The 19,043-nt window shown below is 38.7% G+C and overlaps 1 protein-coding gene across 3 annotated transcripts in view; it reads left to right on the top strand.

The window, feature by feature from the left end:
- The window catches only part of CTNNA3 (catenin alpha 3), a 544,923-nt gene that overhangs the window by 366,208 nt on the left and 159,672 nt on the right, over nucleotides 1-19,043 (top strand). For all 3 annotated transcript variants that reach the window (XM_075717289.1, XM_075717292.1, XM_075717291.1), the window contains one exon: nucleotides 15,461-15,617. In XM_075717289.1, the coding sequence (XP_075573404.1) occupies nucleotides 15,461-15,617 (157 nt within the window). The remainder of the gene's footprint in view (nucleotides 1-15,460; nucleotides 15,618-19,043) is intronic.

Here is a 19,043-nt window from a genome sequence, read left to right as displayed (position 1 = left end):
AACTTTTTGTGCCATTCCTGTAGAAGGTTTCCAAATGCCTTCAGAAACGTGCATGTAGTCTCTGTATAAAACCAAGATGATGTTGTGTACAGGGGTAGGGGGGAGCTTTAGCGGACAGTGTTGGGGGGTGGTGTTGGTGTTTGGTTTGTGTCCTGGTTTTGGCTGGAATAGTTAGTTTTCTTCCTAGCAGCAGGCATAGTGCTGTGTTTTCGATTTAGTAGGAGAAGAATGTTGATTACACACTGATGGTTTAGTTGTTGCTCAGTACTGCTTATGCCAGTCAAGGACTTCTCAGCTTCCCATGCTCTGCCAGGGGCACAAGAAAGTTGGGGCGGGGCACAGCCAGGCCAGCTGACCCAACCTGCCCCAAGGGCTATTCCATACCATATGGCGTCATGGGCAGTATAGAAACTGGGGGGGTTGGCCGGGGAGCAGCGATCGCTGCTCAGGTACTGCCTGGGTATCAGTTGGCGGGGGGTGAGCAATTGCATTGTGCATCCCTTGCTTTGTATATTATTATTATTATTACTACTACTACTATTATTACTATTACTACATTGTTATTATTATCATTACTGTTTTACTTTCTTTCAATTATTAAACTGTTCTTATCTCACCCCAGGAGTGTTTCTCACTCCTCCAATTCTCTCCCCCATCCATCAGGGTAGGGGGAGTGAGCGAGTGGCTGTGTGGTGTCTTAATCTCTTCTGAATATAATGTAAAAACTTACGGTCATGTGTTTATCCCATCATACCACCTGTATACCTAACTCCTCATAAGTAGCAATGCTTGATAATGCTGCTGAGAGAGAAGTTTTTCAGGATGATGTGAGAGAAAGCAATGTGCTGTGGATGGAACTTTTCCTGTTTTCAGAAGAGGAGGGAAGTTTCTTGTGGAAGTACAATCTTGCTTTGTTACTGATGTGTCACTTTTGATATAATGATTAAACGATCTTCCCTAACTTTGCACCTCCTTTTAGCTATTTTCAGCGGGGGTAGATTTCACCTTTTAAATTCACTGAACAATTAAATTTGATTTTATTAATAAATACTGCAAGTAATTTATTTACTCTTGGAATGCACTTATCCCTTAGGTAGAATTTGTCTATTGTGTAGAGCAGCATTACCAACATGATCTCAATTTTATTTAATTATGTTGACTGAAATACATTCTGTGATTAAATATTTTGTATACAGGGTACTAGCTTTCAAAGCTTTTAAATTGTTGGGGGGTTTTCATATCTTTGTTATTTTGATGGCTTTTTACGGCAGATGCCAAAGCCATATATCCCTGACCCTTTTTATCATAGTGCGGTTTTTTTGCTTGCAAGTTTGTTTTTTGTGTTAGTAGTAAATACGGATGCCTTCTTACAGAGCTTGGGGATGTCCTGATATTTAAGCTCCCCCACTGCATTGTTTGAGAGAAATACAAGGCACAGCTTGACAGAAATGAAGTTCTGCACAATTTTCTGTTAAAAGAACAAAACCAGCAGCCTGCCACATGTTTCTGTGGCTTCTTTGGCAGTAATCCTTGTGTCAGGAAATAGTACTCCATGATGTTGCTGGATTAGCTATTGATAGTTACCTGTTCAAATTTCTATTACCTGTCTTAAGAGTATCCCTGAGAAGTGAGTTGCTCTTGCCCCAAAAGGAGTCAATATTAGTAACTAAGTATATTGCATATAATTATTCTGTAACTGTGCATTACAGAACAATTATAGAATAATTCAGGTCAGAAGGGACCTTAGGATGGATGTCTATAGCCCAGCCTTCTGCTCAAAGCAAGTTCAATGCTGAATTTCAAACTGGCTTTCTCTAAACTCTGACTGGTCAGGTCTCGAAAATCTCCAAGGACAGAGACTGCACAAACTCTTTGGGCAACCTCTTCCACTGCTTGCCTGACAGTGTGAAAAGCGCTCTTGTGCGCATCCGTGCTCGCTCTCGTCAGAACCACCCTCAATTTCTGACCGCTGTCAGAATGTCCTCCCATCGTGCATGGCTGTAAAGAGCCTGTCTCTGTCAATCTTTGCACTCTCCTCATGTGTTGAGGGGCTGCTGTTAGGTCCCTCTGAAGGCACCCTTTTCCCAGGCTGAACAAGCTCAGTTTTCTCTCCCTCCTTGCAGGGTAAGAGGTCCAGCCTCTAACCGTCTTGGTGGCCTTCTGCTGAATTTGTTCTACTTTTATTGATGTCTGTCTTTTATTGGAGGGCACAGAACTGGACACATGGACACAGTTTTCTAGATGTGATCTAGTAAGTGTCACCTTTCTCATTCTACTAGCTATGTTCCTGCCCTTTCAGCCCACTATGCTGTTAGCTTTCGTTGTTGCTGGGGCATGCTGCTGACATGCATTCTAAAGTGTTGTCCAGCAGGATGTCAGGTCCTTTTCCAGCAGAGCGCTCCCCAGCCAGTCAGTTTGCACACTGTATCATGACAAGTACTTACTCCATCCCAGCTGCAAGACTTTTAGACATTCAGTTGATCGTTTTTGAAAGGAGGAAGAAAAACTTAGGTTCTCTTAGATCAAAAATAGTTGGACATGAGTTCTGTTCCTTACTGATGCTGTCCCAAGCAGTGCAGTTCCTTTTACGAAGTAGAACGAGATGATTAGTTCAGTAATAGCTTGGAAAAAGTCCACCTTCTAAAAGCTCAAAAAATAGTTTCCTGTGTTATTTTGGTGTGTTATGCATGCATGTACCTTGATGAATCTTGTGGGGTATGCTTAGAAACTGTTCATATTACATAAATGAATTGGGATTAATACAAGATGGACAGAGTAGTTTTGACTTCAAATAAAGACATGCATTCTGATCTCTAGAAGTGATAGAATCAAATGACACATTTGATGTACTGTTCACCTTGAATATGACCATCCCATTACACTTTCTTTAGGTATAAGAATACGGAACTACAAAATTCCATCTTCCAGTAACAAAACTCTATGGTCAAATCGGATGCTTTGAATTCAGTTTCTGTTTATTTACATGAATGTAGAGCATGCTATCTTATACACAGGAAGAACTGATTGGAGACCCTTTCTTTGGTTTTGGCTCCAAAGGCATTCCAGCCTACATGCAACTCAAAGCTATTCACCTTGGTCAGAACATGAAATTTCTGGTAGCTTTTGCTCTGGAGCAAGTATGGACATGTTACTGTATTTCTGGGAGCAGGATGGCAGTTAAACCTACGAGTTTTCAGCTATGTTTAATTATCCTATAATATTAAGGCACAAAATAATTCTTTCTCATAAGAGATTATATTAATTTATATACGATAGATGCACAGGTTGAATACTAAGAAACATGAGTTAGTTTAATGTTTGGGGCCAGGGTTCTTGTATCAGGTTTTGGAGACTCTAGCTCTGCATGCAAATTAAGAGAACTTTGTGGCCTTCTACATAGTGTAGGTTAATGGTTGGACCGGATGATCTTAAAGGTCTTTTCCAACCTAAACGATTCTATGATTCTATGATCCTCCATGAATATGAGCGGTCCTTCAGAATCGCCAACTTTATGAGCTGTTGTGCTTGCCAGTTTGGTGAGACTAGAGAAGGCAACAAGCAGAGTCCCCATCTGGACTTTGCCTTGTGAGCATGTTTTTTACATTTCTGCAGTAGAGATTGTTACTAAATCTTTGTAATCTATGCACAAGTGCTACACTTTTGGTATGTCTGTACAAAAGTGCTTTTGGCTGAGTCCGTGAGAGCTGTGCTGAACTAGGTTTGAGTGCAATCCATTTTCCATATACGTACTATTGTATAGCTAGATCTTACTTTTTGGTGTAGTTATCCATGCCTTTCCCTTCGAGATGAACACCCCAGCTGTGCACAGCAAATGAACAATGTCATCATTCTAAAGGCGAAGATGAAGTAGTCAATCGCTCGACAGTAAAGTCTGGAGAGCAAAGTTGCCCATGCAACTCCCATGGAGTTTGCGCTTTTCATGCTAGTCTGTTTTAAGTATTAGTCACTGTGAACACTGTAGCTTTTTTTACTGCTCACTGTGGGTAAAGGTGGCATAGCTTGGCCAGTGGAGAAAAGAAAATGAGACACAGAATGCAAAACAACCAGAACTGTAAATTCAGTGTCAGAAGCGTCTTTTTATACGGATTCCAGTCTTAAGAGCTTGTTTTGAAACGTGTAAATTGAGTTCTAAATAGAAAAGACACTCATTTCAGAAGCACATTTCTGAAGTTCTTGGTTTTGATGTGGTAGCTGCTGTTGAGATGATTTTGCATGTAATTGGAGAAGATACTGCATACAGAAAACACAGTGAATTCTGGTGAGGCAATTCTTAAGGGCAGTACGATAATGATTATCAACTTCTGTTTGTTAGTACATCAGATGAACTGTGACACATTCGCCTTTGTAGCAACCTCCCATAGAGGCAGGATTATAAGAATATCAATGGCATAGAAATGTGTAGGTGATTGAAAGGCTGGTTACAGATGTTGACAAAAGTGAGATAAATGAGATGGATGCCTGACAAATAAGAGAGGGCTTAAATACACTCTCTCCTCCATCACCTGAAATCGTACACAGTTACACTTAGACTGTAATTACATGTAGACTTTTGAAGTATTACTAATCTCCCAGATGAAAAAAATAGTTTGAGAATATTTATTCCCAAAGCTATACGTGTTCCTGTTTTGATAAGATTGCTAAACCGTGTTATCCTGGGGTGAGCTCTTTCAACTTCAGCTCCTTCAACTTCACTGTATTAGCTTAACGCTAGGGCAGAATTGACCCTTCTTTTCTTGGAGGTAAATTTCTGTAGCATATTTGAGAAATATTTGACTGAATTTGGCTCTGCTGTTACTGTGTCAAGTTGATGGATCTGCCCACTTAATTTTGTTGGAAATTCATCTGCTGGAGGTGCAGATGAATGCAAAGCTGGGCGGCCAGCTGTTCAACTGCAAAAAAAGATAATGACCAAACAAAACCCAAGCAATTAATTAAGACTTTTTCTTGATTTGGTTAGAGACACTAACAGTTTTCAGTATTCACCATATCCTTATATCTTATTTGTAGTTTTCTTCCACTGTAGTCACTGCCATACCAGACCATTGCCCTTGCTTCTTTCCTTGTTTTATGTAATTAAAACCCTGAGAAAAGTATTCTCTTGTAATTTTATTCCAACACTACTATGCACTTCTTACTCTTCTGTTGTCTCCTTTTGCCTGACCTTAAGCTGGATTGACTCATCCTTATCTTAAGGCACCATCTCACACAGCATGGCTTCCTTCCCTTGTGTGACAGGATAGATGTCTGTTGGCCTCCAATTTGTTATTTTTAAAATAAAGGACTAACTGTCCCGTAGTCTAAGGCTACCCCATGAATGCTGTCCAGGTGGGTTTTTTGTGGGTTTTTTTTTTGTTGTTGTTGTTGTTGTGTTTGGGTTTTTTTGTTTGTTCTTTTCATTTTAACCCATTATGCACATGAGCAGCTCCCTGAAAGCTACACTTACTGTGTATGCCTCAAATCTCATTTTAGCTTATCTGTATTTTTATGTAGTCATCAGCTGTTCAGAAGCTGGTTAATAGAAGGTATGCAGGATTATCTTCTTGTCATCATTTCGCTCTATCCTCAAGCTTCGCTCAACTTGCGTAATCTTCTGTTACTGCTCTGTTAACTTCTTGAGACTGGCTTTTATTTAATGGAGTGTGTAGAGTATGGTTTATCCTGTACTTGATGAGGACGTATGTATGTTACTGCAGTACAAGTAGTAATAATAAATGCTGTCCTCAGCTAACTTGTGCTCAGAAGTGGAAGGAAATATTTGAAAACTATTAATTTAGCTCCTGGCCATATGCCCAAGCAGTTGAGCAGGAGGAGTAACAACTTTCTGGTAATATTTACCTGAACTGTGAGATTTGTAGTGCAGAAATACAACATTTGGGACAACATTTGGGGAAAAAGTAATGATACGTAATGATGGAATTAGAAGAGCTTAAATATGCTGTAATAAGATAGACTAAGCATGTATTTAATTGGCCAGCAACAAATTATAACCCTGTTTTAGATCAGGAGGCAGTGATGAAACAATGATTTCAGATTAGTTTTGTTCTCATTGTTTCTTGAGGTCAATTCAGATAATGATAAATTTACACCATAAATAATAAATGGAGTGAGGCAGAAAAGCTAAGCTCAGTGAAGCCCAAGAAATTGGCTAGAACTTTTTGAGCTTGGTCTCTTGTTGGTAAGTGAGTGCCCTGGTGTGAAGTAGGTGTTTTTTCTTTTTTCAGGAAAAGAAGGTTTAAAACTGCATTTTTCTTGTGTGATAATATCTCTCTTCAAGTTTCTTAGACCATATTAAGAACACCCTAGTCTAAATCATACATGTTGTGGATTTTGGTTTTTTTTGTATGTAAGTGCCATGGTGGCTTCACTTTTTTTTTTTAATTTCCAGTTATATTTTGTTCTGAACATCAACATATTAGTGATGTTCAAGTATTTCCAAGGCTTTTAAACACATATTGTATCATTTCTTAATGAAACAGACAAAGCATCTTGCCAAGTTTGATTTTTCTGAAATCAAGTTTAACAAAAAAATCAGATAATATGATTCAAAAAAAGAACACGAGACTGATCTTAATGAACAGCATTGTATTGCACTGTTTGGATGAGCAAAAGTGGCAGTTGCCTCTTGCTTGCTGTTCTTGTCCCTTTTGGATCTGAGTATACCATGAACACCAGGATGATGAATGGCCCCTTTTTCAGTCATACTGGAAAAGTCCAACGAAGACTCTAATGACTGCAGGTTTGGAACTACTTAGAAGTCTATAACAAAGGAGCTTTTCATGGTTGCTGCTTCTCATTTAATGAATCTTGGCTATCAGGGCAGTTCCAGATAGAACAAAGCTAATAGTATACCTGTGCCTTAGCCAAGTGTCGTGGTTCAGCCCCAGCCAGCAGCTCAGCACCACGCAGCCGCTCGCTCACTCCCCCTGCCCCGATGGATGGCGGAGAGAGTTGGAGGAGTGAGAGTGAGAAACACTCCTGGGGTGAGATAAGAACAGTTTAATTATTGAAAGAAAGTAAAATTGTAATGCTAATAATAACAATATAATAACAACAGTAATAATAATCTACAAAGCAAGTGATGCACAGTGCAGTTGCTCACCACCCGCCGACCGATACCCAGCCAGTTCCTGAGCAGCGATCGCTGCTCCCCAGCCAACCCCCCCCAGTTTCTATACTGCCCATGACGCCATATGGTATGGAATAGCCCTTGGGGCAGTTGGGATCAACTCTTCTGGCTGTGCCCCCTCCCAGTTTCTTGTGCCCCTGGCAGAGCATGGGAAGCTGAAAAGTCCTTGACTGGCATAAGCAGTACTGAGCAACAACTAAACCATCAGCGTGTTATCAACATTCTTCTCCTACTAAATCCGAAACACAGCACTATGTCTGCTACTAGGAAGAAAATTAACTCTATCCCAGACGAAACCAGGGCACCAAGCTTTAGCAATCTTGCTTAACCCTTAGGTCTGTCACTTTGACATGGTTCCCAGGCCAAAGACACATGGTCTATATCCTGCTCTGCAGCTTAGCTAGGACAGGATTTTAATTTCATTAATATCAAGCTGAATTGTTTTATGGAATTGTAGGTATTGTCACGCTTGTGGAAGCCACATTTATTCAAAGTGGAATTAAGTCTTTTCTTAATAGGGTATTAAGTATTAGAACAATTTACCTTGGGAACCATAAGGAACATTGTCACCTGATATATTTAATTTAAGATTAACTGCCTTTATGTAGAATGTAACTGATTTAACCTCTACCTGTAAACTTCCTGAGGGAAGCCTTAGGTAAATTCTGTGGTTTGTGTTACTTAGGTGGTCAGACTAGGTGATTTGCAGATCTTTTGTAGCCTTAGAGTCCATCATTCTATGTGTCAGTGCAATCTCTGTACTGTTAGATAAGCATGCCTGCCTGTACTGTGGCTTTTGCATTTAGTGAAGGTTTCAGGACTTTATTTCCAGAGATATGTGGAGATGCCTGGATTTATAAATTCACCCATTTAATAAAGTTGACTACATTCTGTAACAGTTTGGTGATCTTCCCAAGCAGTTTACCTCTTTACTGCATTTGGCAAGGTAAAAACTTTATGGTTGTTCTGATGCTGAAACAGCTTTTTACATAGTCTCATTGTTACTTTTGGCAGAGCCAATCCCCTGGTAAATCCACCAAAACCAAGAAGAAAATACAGGAAGAAGAACACTATTGTATTCAACCAGAAATAGGATTTGACTTTCAGATAATATCTTGTTGGAAGCTTGAACGGAAAAGTTAGAAATTACTTGTGTGGTAGTTCAGTCTTGAGGGACACATTTTAAAACCTAAACTGTTTAGTTAGTGTGGTGAATGGAAACGGGACCAATGTGACCTAAGAATTATTGAGGTGAAATTTTGAGCCCCTAGCTCAGAAAACTGATCCTGTGAAATTGGATCAAGCGTGATAGGAATGAAAACAGTGAAGTTTCAACTCCTGCAAATTTCTTGTGTTTAAGAGAGTGTTGGGGGGGCTGCTGTAGAGCAAACAGAAATGGGCTTTTATGTATTACACTCTATGTGGAAAGTTCTTGTTATCTTTGGTACTGATGTTGAAATAAATCGGAGATTATTTTTCGTAGGCAACTGTCGAATATCCAGATGTGATCAGATGTACAGATCCTGTTTTGATGTAGCAAGCTCAGAGGGTATTTAACTGGGTGCTGGTACTTGGCCACACTTTCCTTCGTCTTCGTAGCCTATCTCCTGGACCTTTTGGGCAGCAGACACTGGTATAGTTGTACAGGCAGTGCTCGCAATGCTTTACTGCCAGCTCGTGTTGTAGGCTGCCAGGTGCGTGGAGGATGGGACCTCATACTTGCAAATCATGCAGAAGTCTGTGTGCTGCAACGCCTAGCTTCGTGAGGACTCCTGCACATGTTTCTCACCTGCAGCATGAGAGAAAGCACCCCAGTTGCAATCTTTCTGAGAGCTGTTGGCAAGTTTGCCCATCTCACAGAATGGTTTAAGAAGTGGTTCACAGATTGGAGCAACAAAGGCAGAACAGATCTGCTCCTTCTGTGTTAGCTGAGTAGTATTTCTTCCTGCCTGCTGCAGATTTATGCAGTCCACATCCTAGAAACAAAATCTGAGCTGGATCTCCACCTGGCAGAAGCTCAAAATCTTTATTGTAAAATCCCTGGCATGTACAGGGATTGGCAGTGAATTGTTCTTTGAGTGTGTTTTGCATCTTAAAAAAATGTCATGAATTGTATAGAAAGATGTGCTGGTTGCTTGAAACATGCTTTCCAAAAAGTACTCAATTTTGAGGCTTAACTAGTAATGGCAAGTATTTATTTACTTTGTAACATTTTCAAATGTTTACAGTTAGTATTGAAAAAAAATGTTAATTAAAATTAATCATCCCAACTCATTTAAAAATGCCCCACAGTATGTAGATGATACCAGCATTGATGCCTTTTCTTCCTGGCAGTTTTAGAACTTCTGCTCTTCTCCTGTACTGTAACAAATGTTTGTTATCAAGTCAGGAAACCATTTCATTTTAGCTCTATTTTGATGTCATATTTATGTCATGTGTCATCCACTTTCCCTCTCCTCTTTCTTCTACCAATACAGGATCAACTCTTCATGGTTTAGAGACTTAAAATATTCCTGGTAGATGTTCTAACTACCTTGCTCTAAGTACCTCCAGTGATGGAGAGTTTAGAGTCTATCCAGGCAGTCTGTTTTTGTGCATATTAACTGTCCCTTCAGTTAGGCATTATATTTAAGAAAAAAACAATAAAAAAACCCCACAAAAACCGTAACAACCTTCTCTCTTGCTACAGTTCTGTCCAGTACTTCCTGACCTATTCCTGGTGGCAGAGATTGCAGTTTTATTTTTCCTACTTAGCAGCTACCTTTTAGGAATCTGAAAATTGTCATATATCCCCTCGCTTGTATACTAGAGTTTATATATGCTGCTGGTACTACTAGTCCTTTCTATCACAGTCTTTCCTATAACAAATCTGCGACAGAAAGGATTGCTAGTAATAGGCTGACCACAATAGTGAACGTTGCATTCTCATTGCTAATGCACCAGCATATACTGGTCTTCTACGGTATCTTGAGAAGTCTTTTTATGGCTTTTTTCAGGACCAGTGTGCAATTTGAACTGTTGCTTGCTTTTTTAGAAAGCGGAAGATAACTTGGAATATATTTTATTGGGGATGTTGGTTTTTTTCTTTTTTTTCTGCTGCTCCTTCTCTGCTTTTTAATTCTCTCCGAATTTATTTGCGTGCACAGACGTTATCCTGTTGTTGTTACATTGTACATTTTCTGAATGTGATTTTGGAATAATTACGAGCACCCAACATTAAAGAATGTTGCTTGCTTTATAAATTCTTGTTCTATGTGTTTACTGAAATTTTTCTTCTTTTTCTCATAATGTATTGTGTTCTGGTGATGAAAACAAAGCTTAAGGTAGAGTAGGATGAATTATGTAAGTGTAATTGCTTATCAGTATGGCTTGTACCTTTGAAAAACAAGCAATGAGTCTTGTCTCAAGGACAAAGGAAACAGTTTCCTACTAATTCCTAAAATTACTAATTTCTGAAATGGTTGAACGGCTAATGGTATTTTTAAAAATATATGGAAGTACACTATTACTATACTGAATTTTCTGTCTGTGTATTCTACACTTCATATAGAAAGAGCATCACAGGCAGCATTGTCTCTCAACCAAAGAGGTTTGGGCACTGAGCTGAAGCTTGGTAGGGTTGCTTTTGTTCCACAGAAGTTTCTGCGAGGAGCTAAAGTACGTGATACGTACTGTCACCAGAAGCGGTACCCCTGAAGTACCAAATGCAGAATGGTTTTATAAACGTGGTCTGTGTGTAGGTCTTGAGTCACCATGTTTTCTTCCTCATTTTCCATTTCTGGGAGTTAAAATCAGGCATTAACGAGAAGGCCTTGTGCCTTTAGTCTACACCTGGGAGAATAGTGTTCAGGAACTGAAAGCTGAGTCTGTTTTAAAGGGGATAAAAGAAAGGGAAAGGGTATTAGTGCAGGCCCTTTCCTGCTTTAGTGTGTCTGTTCATTTGTGTACATGTGGGATTTTCTGTTATTTTTACCAAGTCACTTGGAATAGCTACAGTCTGCAGTTCCTTACAGATTAGAAATAAAGTTGTCTTGGCAAATAAAACGAAGCACCTTCAATCCAATAGAAACCTTAAGCAATGGACTCCATCACCACGGATCCTGAGAAATGTGGTAACAAAATTGAAAAGGTGATCTGAAGCCTAGTTCATAAACTACTCACAGTTGCATCTTTTGAATTTTAAGCATTTGTTTTAATAAACAAAGGAAGTCATTTGTATCACTGGTGAAATTGGAAGTCAGTTGAGACTGGCTTTAGCACAGTGTATTACTGTATTTATTCAAAGTGTGTGTTTAGTGCCAAAGGTAGTACTATAACAGAGGGAAATGCTGAACACTTATCTCTGTAAAAATGAACCCTAATAAGCTCTTAAATGCCCTGCTTTAACTCTTTGCCAAAAAAACCCAAAAAACCCACCAAACTGTCCTTGCAGAGCCTTCAGCAGAAGCAATGTATGTAAAGGGAAATTTAAACCTTCAGCAGCTTGAGTGGTCTGTTGACTTATTTGAGAAGGCAGAAGCAATTGGCTATCCAAGCATAAATAACCATCTGCAGGAAGAGCCCCTCTGTTTCCAAAGTGGTGCTGCAAATGAATAGTGCATGGGGGAATGCTGGCAGAGGGTTTATTATGGTACTTTGCTTATGCCTCGGAGATAAGCACCTTTGCTGGTGTCTTTGAATAGGGCTTCAAAGTCACTGGTGACTCGTTTTTAATGTCTGCGTTCTGATGAGGTATGAATGATCAACCTTTTCATCTGTGTCAGCATTGCTGTGCTGTTAGTATTTTTCAGATGTTAGAAACAATGCGTGATTTTAGCAGTGCTCCAAGCTGCAGTCAGTATTCATTTGGGACAGCTTCTCTTCTCATCTCCCTGGAAGTTACTATGATTTTCTCCTCCGTTTTGTTGGAGGAGAGAATGTTATTTAGAAACTAAAATTTAAGGCGCTTTCTGCACATTGAATATTTAAACCGTGTATGTTTCCTGGCAATTGCATTTAAAAAAATACAATAAATGAGAGTGGGGAATTGGGATCCTGTTTTTCATGAGACACGTAAATGGTGTGCCTGCTTTTAGGGGTAGGATCATACACCATTAAGACAGATCTGCTGCCAGATGATAGAGCTGATAAATGCTTTTGCTGCAGATTTTGTAGATCTGGAGTATGAGTAAAATAAAATTGTGTAACACATAAAGAAGGGGTTATATTGAAAGGATGTGTGAAAACTGTGGGGAAAACTATCTGTTTAGGACAAACCAAATTATAATCCGAAAAGGAAAAAGAGTAGTCAGTTCTGAGTCCTTACTGGGCCCGGCTAGAGCAGTGTTCTGTCACCCGCTTGCAGCAGCTACTATTTTAAAAGTCAGTGGCTTTGTTTTAAGGATGCTGCATGAAATCAGACTTCTTTTAAGTGAGCCTTTCGACTTCATTACGTGTGTGCTGTATGGCTTGTGAGAGAAAAATTCTTTCATAGACAAACTGCTGAAGCTGTAGCTGGTGGTGGTGGATTTTGAGGTGCTTTTGATTTTTTTCAATTTTTTTTTTTAAAGAATATTCCATGTTATTTGATGTGCAGATCAAGTGATTCTGTTGTTGTTGTTATCATTATCGTCAGGTATTTTTAAAACAAGAAGCTGTGCAGCTTTGAAAAGAGGACTGATCAGATTTAGGACTTTCAAACTGTAATTGCTCAACTGTTGAGCACTTTTTTCTATAGCATCCACTTCTTGCCTTTAATCAGAATTAACTTTGGTTCTTTAGTAAAATTTTAAATTCTTCTCCAAATATGGGTAGTGTGATGGTATGTTCTTTAAGGTAGCTGCATGGTGCTGTGCAGGAAGGCAGAATTCATTGTCAAAAAGCTGAAAGTTTAATGAATTAAATAATTTGGGTGGTATTATTCTGGAAAATGGCGAGGATGACAACTTCAGCTTTATTCAGGGTATTGTGTGGGTTTCTGCATACCTTTGCAGATGTTTTGTCAAAATAGGAAGGTTCTGCAGTGTAGATCACCACTAATTCAATAGTAATTCTGAGGCGGTGGGGCTCCTGATTGGTTACATTTAGAAAACAATTAGTGTTTAAATATATTTATTACGTCATTATTTAAAATTCAGTAACACCTTTATGGTACTTCCATTACCATTTTATGAAAATACGTAGTAAATAATTCTGGTGTGTTGGTGTAATATTGCATGTTGGTGCTATTTTATGCAGCAGATGACATGTTAATAATGTAGTCTTCCTCAGTTCAGCAATTAGTGTGCTTGATATTTTAAACAAATTACTGTTTTCATGTGTTAGAGAATTTAAGGTAAATGGAGAGCTTTTTGCCTGCAAAAAGTTGAGTTAGTGTTTATTTGGTTGATTTGGGCTTTTTTGTTGTGTTCCTTTTTGAATTTTTCCCTTCCTGCAATTTAGAGATTCTTCTTTTCATGATGTACATAGAGTAGTTTATTAATTTCAACTCTGCAGCTACTCTGTTTGTCTTCAGGCTCTCTCCTTCTCTAGACTGACTTCATTTTTTTTTGTCTTTTCCCACAGTTTCATGTTTTTTTAGATCTACAATGATGATATTGATGTTCTTCTGTCTTAAGTGGGAGAGAAACTTTTTGTGTCTTTCTAGAAGTAAGGTGCCCTAAAATGGATAGGGTATTTAAAAAATTTAATAGTGCAAAAGTAGAGCAAAACACTTGCCTCATTTTTTTCCAGGTATTTCTTCTGTTTTTACTTCTCAGACTGTTGGTTTCTCTGAGAGTGCCTTTTTGCAACCCCTTGGCATGGTGGACTTGCATTTATTGACTGATGCACTGTAAATGCAGATGCATTTTTGCTGCTACCTGTCCACTTGGTTCCAATTCTAAATTTGTTTTGCCTGTTGGAATTTTTTTTCTTTTCTTGCTGGAGAATAGGATGCTTTTATATTTGTACTTCCTGGACAGAATTCTGTTTTTTAGATCTCTTGTGGAGTTGGTGAAGAAAACTTTTCTTCATTGTAGTTCCATACTCTCCTCCTTCGCCAACTGCCTGGTAAAGTAATAAGCATGTGGTCTATTCTTCCTTATGAAAATCATTAGTAAAAAGACTCAATCCCAGCAGTGTTCTTGTGAAAGCCTGATTATGTATGTTCCTTCATTATGAGAGCACAAATATTAGTAAGTTTGTCATTGTTTAGGTTTCACCAGCTGTGGAGGTTCATGTGATATGTAAAAATGCCAACCAAACAAAACTGATGACACATTTAGCTTATGATCCAGAACAGGGTCAAGAGGATTGATATCATTGTAAAGACACGTCCGGGGGGCTTAGGATGAGGAATTTCCTAGTTCTTATTCTTTGGTGCAATGATTTGATTACAGTGGCATGATATACAAGAATGTTTCATGAATGTATGCTGTCAGCACTGGGGATTAGTGTGGTATATTGTTGTTCTTCCCATTTTTTGCTTTATATGGTGTTCTGTCGTAAAACCATTCTCCCCTTGATAAATAAGCAATACTGGGAAGGGGAAAAAGGTTAGTGTAAGGTTAATGTTCAGCTTCTACCTGGGATATGTATTAGTTTACTTTAAATGATGTTTATAGATACAGCATGGACAAAGACCCTTATTAGGAAAAAAACCCTCTAGCTAACTAACTGATTGGAGAGGTGTCTATAGAAGTAATCACTTTAGGATCCAATGTTTCCGTCTTCAATTAGTCTTTTCCTGGGAGAGAGAGAGTCTACCCTTTTCATGTGAACATAGTTACTATTTTTAGGTCTAACTCACACAGAAATACCAGTCTGCTGCTTTTATACAGATGTAGTATGTGTTATGTCCCATGCCACTGATCCTTAAAGAGCTATCTGTTGTCCTGGTAAAACCTTCCACTTTTACATGACAGAGGCTGATAATACCTCTTTCAGTGAAGATACTCCATAATAAGCTTTGTGATAACAGCTGTTCAAGAGTTTAAACTCAAAAGTGAAGTCATGTAGGCTGTGCTGATACATGTGTGCCTTAAGTGGGTGTAAGTAAAAACTTCCTTGTATTAGTATCTTGCAAACTGGAATAGTATGAATTCTCCAACTAAAAATAAAATGTTGGGATTTTTACTGTGCTGTTCCATTAGCTTCTTAATTTATGAAACTAAAATGGAAGTTAGCCTAAGCAACATCTGACTGATATTCCTACTGAGAACAGAAGCAAAAGCTGAGCAACGCTTTTGCTTAGAGAACAGAAATGCTGCTCTGCAATTCTAAGTAAAATATAAAATTTTATTTCTGAAGACATAATTATTTATATGTTGGGTTTTCTGTTTATTTTTGGTACAGGTTATTAATGCTGCTTTAGCTCTTGCTGCCAGACCAAAAAGTCAAGTTGTGAAAAACAACATGGAGATGTATAGGACTACGTGGGAGAATCACATCCATGTTCTTACTGATGCTGTGGATGATATAACAAGTATTGATGATTTTCTTGCTGTATCAGGTATGATAATTTTCAGAATGTGATTATTCTTTTATATGCTTTGAAAATTTCTCACAACATTTCAAGAGGAAACCAGTGGAAGATTAGATTGTGTAACGTTTTGTGAAGCCGTTGCTTCTGTTTAAAGTGTCCCTGCACAGTAAATATTTCTGCTCTGAACAATGTAGAGCTGGGTGGAAGTTACTTGAGCAAACTAGGTGCATGAAGCAGAATGGGTATGTGACAGGGAGTACATTTTATCCATCCTCACAGGCTCATTTAGCCCTAAGTTTCAGAATCCTCTTTGAAGCTGTGAGAAGTCTTCTAGAAAAAGACGTGCATATCAGTGTGCATATACAGAAAACAGGAGATTCTCATGATATCCTGTGTTCCAGTTAGTGTAGAATGCACGGTAGCATTTTCCAGAATTTTCAAAGTTACAAATACTTGTCAAACAAAACGTACTTCTAAATCTCCTCACTGAAGAGACCTTTGATAGCAGTAAACTGTATTTACTGAAGCAGTGAGTGTCTTCAACATTTAAACGGAATACAAAACAGTTTTACTTGTTGCGGTTTAAAGATCGCAATTCTAAGTCTTTGACTTCTCTTGAGTTAGTGTAATATGGACAGGAAGGAAAAACTTGTCTCATCTTCATTAAATGTGGTTTAACTTTTGCGTTTCCTTATGGCCAGTGGGCCCCTGCACTTGCCCATTTTTCTCTGGGCATGTCCATTGGGCTTAATTCCATTTGTTAGGATTATTTGGTTTATGCAGCAATGTAGAACATGAACAGTTCTGCAGATGTCAGTAGTTTGAAACCATTGAAGTCAGAACAAAGTTCATCTTCCCAAATTATTCTTAGCTCATTAAACATGAGGGTGGACTCTTACCTCAGAGGGAACTTTGCTTGGATATTCATGGCTCTAAAACTTACTTGTATAACTTCAAAAATACTGCCTTTACTGTGGTAACTGGAAGTTGCTGGACTGGAGTCCCCATCACTGAGTGGTGTTTTTTTCTTGTGATCGGGGTGTGGATATTACAGTGCAAAAACTGTAATAATAAGCAGAGATGGCTGTTCAGGCCCTTTCTCAGTCTGCCGATGCTGGTTGTAGACTTTTCCTCAGAGCGTGAAAGTTCTTGCTTTACGGTGGCCACTTGGTATACCTAGCAAATGATTTAGGTCTGAATGTAGAAGAATTTACTGCAAATAGTGCGAGTTGGTTATTCATTGATCTACTCTCCTATGTGTGTATCAGCATTTTAGTACAGAAAAACATAACCAGAGGATTATTTTTTTTCCCTGTGTAAGTTAGCCTTTAATGGAAGCAGATTATGCACCTTCCTATTGCTTATAGGATCTGGGAGGTTGCAAATCTTTCCTGTTGGTCTGAAACTGGAATTTCTGCAGGTATTGCTAGAGTTGTTAATAAAGAGAGGAAACTAGTCAATTGCTCATGAATTAAATAGATTAATGTATTTAACCTACTATGAGATACCAAGAATTTTTAAATTCTTCTTTCACGTTCATTGAGCTAAAGTTGTCTTTTTACCTACACAACTGTGATTCATTTAAATGGCACTTTTCAGCTATTTTTTCAAAATGTCCTTGTCTTGAAGAATAGACATTCCAATAATAATTAGGGGAGAGGAAACTGCTGTTGGGCAGCTACTCTTTTCAGAGTAGACTCCTGGCTTTTTGATTTATTTTATATTCTTTGGTTGAGCACAGCTGAAGGATTGACAATATTTCACAGTAAGTAAAAGCAGAAACTGTAACTTAAGTAGCAGTGATGTGTAGGCCTACATATCTTGAGGTCCAAAAAAGTAAGCATTCATACATTTGCTCTAGACCACGTGTAGAGCATCCTCTGTAACCTTTTGGCACATGTTAATTTAATTTGTTTAATTCCATTGTCATGCTTGTTCCTAAGTGTTCTGCTGAGTAGATGTTTCCCCATGGCAGTGTTGCCTACTTGCTTTAGGAAGACTTTTTTTTTAATTAGCTTGTGTACAAAGAAGTAATTATTAAGACTAATTATAAGGATCAGTGCAAGCCACTCTCGTCTACTCCTCAGTGTATTAGCACCATTACTGTGTTTGTGAGGGAGTGAAACATTCATATGTTGCTCTGTCTAAATTGAAGAGTTAAATGTGTAATAGAAGATGGTATCTAACTTTTTCAGAAATGACTTGGTAATTAGGAAAGTTAATGTACATTGTGTCAGGTTTGAGATGAAAGAAATATGAGAATAGATTTATAATGGATCTGTGTTTTCTACAGAAAATGGTCTTCTACAGCACATGCCAATACAGGCATATTGGGGGAAAAATGTTTTTTAAAAAGTATACTGTCGTGGTTTAGACCCAGCCAGCAACTAAGCACCACACAGCCGCTCGCTCACTCCCCCTGCCCCGATGGGTTGAGGGAGAGAATTGGAGGAGGAAGAGTGAGAAACACTCCCGGGTTGAGATAAGAACAGTTTAATAATTGAAATAAGGTAAAAAATAATAATAACAACAACAATATAATAATAATAATAATAACAACAATATACAATGCAAGTGATGCACAATGCAGTTGCTCACCACCCGCCGACCGATACCCAGGCAGTTCCCGAGCAGCGATCGCTGCTCCCCGGCCAACCCCCCCCAGTTCCTATACTGCCCATGGTGCCATATGGTATGGAATAGCCCTTGGGGCAGTTGGGATCAGCTCTTCTGGCTGTGCCCCCTCCCAGTTTCTTGTGCCCCTGGCAGAGCATGGGAAGCTGAAAAGTCCTTGACCAGCATAAGCAGTACTGAGCAACAACTAAACCATCAGTGTGTTATCAACATTCTTCTCTTACTAAATCCAAAACACAGCACTATGCCAGCTACTAGGAAGAAAATTAACTCTATCCCAGCTGAAACTAGGACACATACTTCATTCAAAATTGATACTGTGCTATCTCAGAGTGTCAGATATTCAGATTTGAGTTGAATGGCTGAATTTGCATCCCTGACTGCATCTTCCACGTTGGCGAGGGAAGTGATTAGTCCTGTAGCATTAAAATCATGTTAAAAAATACAGTACACTTTTTTGTCAGTACAGTAAATACAACTTCCCCAGTCATTCTGGTGATTCAGAGTCCTAAATCATAAAAAAGACTTGCCTGCTTACAGATTTATTTTAAAGTGCACCTCTGATTGAACGGTAGGCCAGATTTTTCTACCAGATACAAAATGTACTTTCCAGACCTGTTAAGAGTTGGGAATATCTATTTTGTTGTTTACTTTATGTATGTACTTTTCACACAGTGTCTCCTGAGCCTTGGACGGCAACTCATTCTATAAAATGATGTTACTAATGTGTGTTTTTCTGGGTTACTGATGATTTGGAGGGTAAATTGAGTACTTTTAGCTGCATTTCTGCTATGGACATTTTTAAGGTACAGTGTAACT

The sequence above is a fragment of the Pelecanus crispus genome, chromosome 10 (assembly GCF_030463565.1).
Source record: "Pelecanus crispus isolate bPelCri1 chromosome 10, bPelCri1.pri, whole genome shotgun sequence".
Classification (NCBI taxonomy): domain Eukaryota; kingdom Metazoa; phylum Chordata; class Aves; order Pelecaniformes; family Pelecanidae; genus Pelecanus; species Pelecanus crispus.
The sequence above is the reverse complement of the archived record's forward strand: the minus strand, read 5'-3'. Positions and strand labels throughout refer to the sequence as shown.